Source organism: Perca flavescens, chromosome 11 (assembly GCF_004354835.1).
Source record: "Perca flavescens isolate YP-PL-M2 chromosome 11, PFLA_1.0, whole genome shotgun sequence".
In the NCBI taxonomy this organism is placed as follows: domain Eukaryota; kingdom Metazoa; phylum Chordata; class Actinopteri; order Perciformes; family Percidae; genus Perca; species Perca flavescens.
This window is the reverse complement of record NC_041341.1, coordinates 19,285,891-19,292,394: the sequence shown is the minus strand read 5'-3', so window position 1 is coordinate 19,292,394 and position 6,504 is coordinate 19,285,891. Positions and strand designations below refer to the sequence as shown.

At 40.9% G+C, this 6,504-nt stretch overlaps 1 protein-coding gene across 1 annotated transcript; it reads left to right on the top strand.

Annotated features, from left to right (window-relative positions):
• Positions 1-2,061: 2,061 nt before the first annotated feature.
• fastkd5 (FAST kinase domains 5) lies at positions 2,062-6,062 on the top strand. Its single transcript, XM_028591762.1, has 2 exons — positions 2,062-2,148; positions 3,289-6,062. Exon 2 carries the CDS (start codon positions 3,293-3,295, stop codon positions 5,735-5,737), a length of 2,445 nt encoding a protein of 814 aa, XP_028447563.1. The 5' UTR covers positions 2,062-2,148; positions 3,289-3,292; the 3' UTR covers positions 5,738-6,062.
• The last annotated feature ends 442 nt before the right edge of the window (positions 6,063-6,504 follow it).

Sequence of the window (6,504 nt, the reverse complement as noted above, 5' to 3'; positions counted from 1 at the left end):
AACCCAATGCAGGTTTATGTGGCCTGCTTTTGTGTTACATTAAAACCACACATAACTCAAGGCCACATATTTGTACTCCCACTGTATTTGTACTGGCCGCTTTTTGACACTATGCAGCCAGCATCAGTATGAAATTTAGTTGCACTCAAAGCTTGATGAACATGGTAGGAATACTCACTGATGTCAGCAGAAACTTTAGTAAAAATAAACTGCCACCAACATGGTTTAAAGTGTTGCCAAAGCTCCTCGGGTCACTTTACCTTTTACCTCTAGATTCATATCAACTGTGATGCATTTCTGTGATACACTTCATTCCACTTTAGTTCGATGATAAAAACCATGAATAGTTTGTTAGCAACTTCAATTCAGGGCTGAAATAATAGTTTGAAACAGTTTATTTTTTTTTAACTATAGCTGATTTAAATTAATGAATTATAAAAGTATATCTAAATTTTAAATGGTCAAAGAGGACTTCTCACTTAAAAACTAGAGGGCTGCTTGGGGACATAATTGGTCTACAGGGAAAGAAAACAAAGTTGAAAACTAGTTTCTGGCAAAAGTGTGCATATCTTTCAACAAATGGTGTCTGACCTCTAGGATTAATTCAGTCTAAAAAATGATGTTATAAAATGCAATGCGATATCATATTAAATATTATGAATGCAAATACAATTTGCTTGACGTGATTTTTGATCCCATCCTTACAAGCCATACCATAGCTCAACTTAAAAAAGTAAATCTTTCTGAGCCACTAAACAGATGTACATACAGCTTTAAAAAAACAAAAAAATCAAAAACAAACTCAGCCGTTGCATCCCAGTTGCAGTTTTTGGGGAGAGGATAAAAACATTAATGTGCTCATTAATACTTACTGAATAATGTAGGATAAATTGCCAAAGTGACAAGTCATGATGTCTATGTCAGAAGTGATTCCCTAAAGTGCAAAAAACATAGCGCTGAGTCAACAATAAAAATGCATGATATGTTGTCATCTCAGGTTTATATGGGGTTGATCAATCTACATTCTTTTTAGATGGTATTATTAGAGGTAAAAACACCAGTACTGATACATATTTGTGCTATGCTCAAAATTAATTCATATCAAGTACAAGAACTATTAATGGCCTGTAGCATAGATCCTGACACGGATCGTATATTTAGCATTTAGAAAACATTTGAATAAGAACTTTGCTCCCAGCAGAAATTATTTAAGAATAAAACAGTTTTACAAAAATCTTAGTTGAATATTAATTGAAATATACTTTACAGTTGTTCAAGCAGTTAACATTAAATGTTCTAATATTATGTTTCAATATTATTCAGTTTAAAAAAAAACATAAGGAACAATCAAAATAAAATAACAGAAAGTACCAATTGACTGGCGTACTCTTTTGTTCTCAAAGGAATTAGTTTTTGACAAAAAAAGTTTTCAGTTACAGAATGCATATTGCAATTATTATTTAATCATACTGGTAATCAAGCAGTATGTAAAAGTTCTTGTTTAGTGTTGTAATGTTATAGCTAAATAATTTAAATTACACATTTGCACTATGGTATACTCACTTTTTTGTTTTAATATATTTTTCTCATGATTTGGTTTGAACAATTATGTTAAACATATTTTTGCCATAATTCTTAAAACCTATATTAATAATAATTCACTGGTTCAATGGTGACGCTATGCTGACTCTTTTTTGTTGTTGCATTCTGTCGTCTTAAAGTTTGAACCTACCCGTCTGCCGTAGGTCATGCTCTGTTCAGTCATGGCTACTTTCCACGCCTGTTTCTTATATACTGCTCTATGCTGTTTCCATGGAAGCCACATTGAACTGCCAGAATAATGTAATACCACGAGTCCGACACGATACTTTACACACATTTATTAAAGAAACCAATAGTGACAATCAATATTCCAATACATTATTACAATTTTTACAATATCTTGTCTGCGTTTTAGCACATCAATGGTTACATCATCGAGCTAGTAATGGCTAGTTAGTTTTATTTTGAAGGGTGAAGTACTTGAGTTCCGGTGTAATTGTAGCAACTTTGTGGATTTAACGCTTCCTTCTCAGAACTTTATGAGGGTTTTACATGTCCGGTCCGTACTGCTTAAACTGTCCCCGTGTTGATGCTGGAGAGGTAAAGGTGAGTTAACAGTCTGGTTACAGGACATAGATGTGTGTAATGTAATTTATTTTAGAATGTATTGTGCCGGATAGCTAGTTAGCAATTTAAGCCTAAATTAACGTTACCTGCTGTCTGTCTGACACCACATTCCCAATCTGCAATGTGGCTGTTCCTCTACTAACGTTATAACGTGCATGCATATCAGAGCACACCACTGTATTATACAAAATAAGTTATCTTCTAGTTTAAAAGATGAGGAGGCAGTCACCATGGTTTAGATTATATAGTATTATTATAGTATTAGCTAAATGGTGACGGTGTGAATGTCACCATTTAGCTTTGAAACAATGGTGAATGTCTCCACTTGTTTAACCTCGATGTTTGTATTCAAACTTTTAAAATGTAGCTACTTAGTAACGCTAGTTAAGTGTGTGTGTGTGTGTGTGTGTGTGTGTGTGTGTGTGTGTGTGTGTGTGTGTGTGTGTGTGTTCACTCAAACAACAGGTATTCTGGTTTTCAGTCAGGACATATTCACAATTGTTTATAAGCAGTGTTGTACATAGAAATGTATATAGCACTGCAATGTAAATAGCACTGAATGTTGAGTGTCTTAATCCTGGTTTTCATCAAGGGAAATTCACTTACTGTGCTTGACAAGAAATGTTTTTTACCTTCATTGTTGAACAAATGGCCTTGCTTGAGAAATGTACAATTAAATGGATATTGTGATTTTGTTTGCAAAGATTTTAGACCATAATGTTCCAAAAATGTCAACTAAAGTCTATAACCTATACAAAACGGGTTTATACCCTATACCAAGTTTTTTTTTTTTTTTTTTTTTTTTTTTTTTTTTTATTGTATTTAAATCAATATTTGATTGATTTTGATTGAGGTTCTTAAAACCGGACTCCTTTTTATTATTCCACATCTACCTTTCCCCCTCTTTTAGAAGCAGCCTTTGTTTGGCCTGTTGACATACTAGACCACCAAATGAAATTGATCTACATATAATACATAGAATAAAATAACCTCTCCCCACCCAAAAAACAAAAACAGAAAACTAAAACAATAGCATTTTGCAGTAAATTATTACCAGGCATAGTAGGATGGCATTTGCTTGCTGTCTTTTGAAATCAAGCTTTTGTCTTTTTCTGTCAGATTGATGGCTGCCTGTGTGCTGTGTCGACGGGTGCCCAGGCTATGCTACCTCCCAGGCTTGAGAAAGGACTCTACCCAGGCTCAGCATGTGCCTGTCAAACAAAAGGATGAGACTGATGATCATGAGGGGAAGAAAGGAGTACTGCAACACCAGGATGCCTCTTCTCAAGGAGGATACAGGCTGTATTACAACCCTTCCTCATATCATTACTCTGTGTGGAACTCTGGAACCTCCCAGAGCCAAACAGATAATGATGAAGATGAACCGTGTATCTCCACTCTCGCACCTTCTTTCTGGCAGCAGAGCAATCGCTACAGTGTGAGTTGCTCGCGGCACCTCTCCAGCTCAAAAAACACACTTCTTGACTTAGCTTTCAACAAAGGCCCTGAACCTGAGATGCCATCAGTTTCACCGTACTACAGAAAACCCACACTGCCAGATGTTAAGGTAGATACACGTGCCTTCCTCAAATGCCGGCCAGGGTATGCCTCCATAACCCTTGACCTCACCCAGCGGCCTCGCTCAATCGAATGGGAAGAGGCCTTGCCGCTGCTCCAAAAAGTGACTATTTTAAAAGGCAGCATGAAACCATGTGATGTGTCTCAGTTTCTTGTGGAGCTCAGCCACTTACACCCGGATAAGATGTCATTAGTGAGGAGTGACCAACGCTTCATCATGCTCCTCCGGTATTCTGTGGAAAACCTTCGCCTCTTTAATGATCTTCAGCTGCTGGAGGTGCTGCAGTCCTTTGTGTGGCTGGACATGCCCTGTGCCCACACTGTTCTCGGGCTGTATGAGGCCGAGCTGTGCCGCCGGGCCAACCAAATGAGTTTACACCAGTTGCTGTTAGCTGCTGACTTGTGGCGTTGTATTGGGAGGCAGGTCCCCCAGTTCTTACAGCACCTTTATGATTCAGTCCGTCTGCACCTGGGACAAATGGGGGTCCCTGAGCTGGTGCAACTATTGTATATAATGGGAGAAGGTAGGCGGAGCCCGAAAGACTTGATCTATCCTGTAGAGCAGCATCTCATGCGTCATTTACAGCAACTGTACCCTGAGGAGGTTGGTGCTGTATGCTTGGGGCTCTTTAAATCTCAGACTTCAATATCTGAGGGTTCAGTGACTCGCATTGTTGATAAGGCACACTCTTTGGTGGAGGACATGAGCGACTTTGCCATGGTGAATGTGCTGAAATTTCTACGTTTCAGCTACCTGTATCACAGGGCGTGGCTGCAGGCCATGGCACAGGAAGTTCCTCGACGGGCCAACAGGATGGGTGTCAAGGGGCTGATGCATGTGGCACTGGCCTGTTCAGCGCTGCATTACCGTGATGATAACATCCTAATGGCAATTGCTGAGAGAGTTCCCTCTCTGGTGCCACACTGTAGGAGCAAAGACTCATGCAAACTGCTGTGGGCCTTTGGCACATTAGGGTTTCTCCCAGTCCAGAGCCCAAGCTTCTATCTGAGCCTCACAGAGGCCCTGAGAAGGAGGAAAGCTGAATTCCAACGATACCCAGAGCATCTGCTTACTGGTCTTCTTGGCCTGGCCTTTGTCTCAGAGTTCCCAGAGGACCTTATTGCATTGGCTTTGAGTCCTGACTTTGTCAATATAGCACTGAAATCCACACAGCTGGAGCTGAAAAAAGACTTGTTCACTTTAGATGAAGCTGTGGCTCTGGAGTTGCCTCAGTGGAGTGGCCCGAGGCTGAGCTGTGAACTGAGAGAAGAGGTGACAGAAATGCTGTGGAAGTTTGCTCAATCAGACGTGTGTCAGAAGCCAGAGGTTCAGGAGGCAGAATCTGCTCTGCAAGATCTGCTCGGAGGAGAGAAGTTTGTATGTAAGAGAATGATTCTCCCCCACACTCGCTCCATTGACCTGGAAGTACATCTCGACACCACTGGACAGCCGATACCTGTGAACCCAGCATCCCACACAGCCACATTATCTCCAGAGAACAGTTCATCTACATTTCCTTCTCATCAGGGTTGGGGGAGAATGAATATAGGAGTAACTATAACTGAGGAACTTTTAGCACAGCTCACAAATACCAAAAACACCCCAGAACCTTTAACCCCATCTTCTACGATTAAGCGGCCTACATCTCTTCACAGAGTAGAGCCTGATGAAGGTGGGAGACTGTTTGACACAGGGCTCGACCTGACCAGTGACATTATAGAAATTCTTGCCAAACCCAGTAGTCGAGGCTCAGCTCCTCAGAACTTCAAAGGCACAGTCAAACTTGGTATCCAAGTTTCCAGCAGGAACCACTATTGCTACCATTCGCAGCAGTTGTTGGGCCTTCATGCGATGAAGAGGAGGCAGTTGAAGTTGGCAGGCTACACAGTTGTGGAGCTTAACCATCAGGAGTGGTCTCCTATGCTGAGGAAAACCAGGGCTGAGAAGCTGGCATACCTGCACTGCAAAGTCTATAACAGTCTGCGATGATTATCAAGAGATCCATGCCACCCGGTACTTTGGCTTCTGGTCAATCTTTAGTTTGTTATGAGTATGTACAAAGCATAGAAAATGGTCTATTATAGGAGAATTCTGGCCAATTTTTACGTTAATCTTGATCGCTATAAATATGCATGTACTTTCGTTTAAAAATAAATAAATAGCCGAATCGGTGCAGGCAACACGGAGTAGCTGCAGCTACGTGTACAAGCTTCCGCTAAGCTAAATCGGCAGTTGTCGGGGCAGGTTTTAGAGTGCCTTATAGGCTACGTTCAGACTGCAGGCCAAAGTGGCCCAAATCCGTGTGAACACTCAAATCTAGCCCAGATCTGATTTTTTTTTTTTCAGATCAGATTCAGGCCACTTCCACATGTGGTCCTGAATCTGACCCAGATCTGATTTTTTTTTTTTTTTTTTTTTTTTTTTTCTTCAATGCGACCGCAGTGTGAACAGCCAAGGTGGATTTGGTGGAGGGAGGTGGAGCGTGTGCGAGGGCGAAGCCAGAGTGGTGGAGGCCCGTAGCGGTCCTGACGTGCAAATTGGCCGTACGGTCACACAGACCTCTTTAGTGAAGCTGCAGCCATAACCCCGCAAATTTGTCTCTCTTTCTCTTCAGTCTTCTCCTCCTCAGCACCTGCGCATGGCTGCCATTACACAAACATTTTAATACAAAATAAAAAAATAAAAGCTGAACAATAAATAAAAATGCTGACTTCCTCCATAACCTCCCTAACTTTAGTGCAACAGGGTGCTGCGTC

Excerpts from the sequence above, each read along its gene's own strand:
- fastkd5 (XM_028591762.1), top strand. The coding sequence starts at position 3,293 with ATGGCTGCCTGTGTGCTGTGTCGACGGGTGCCCAGGCTATGCTACCTC.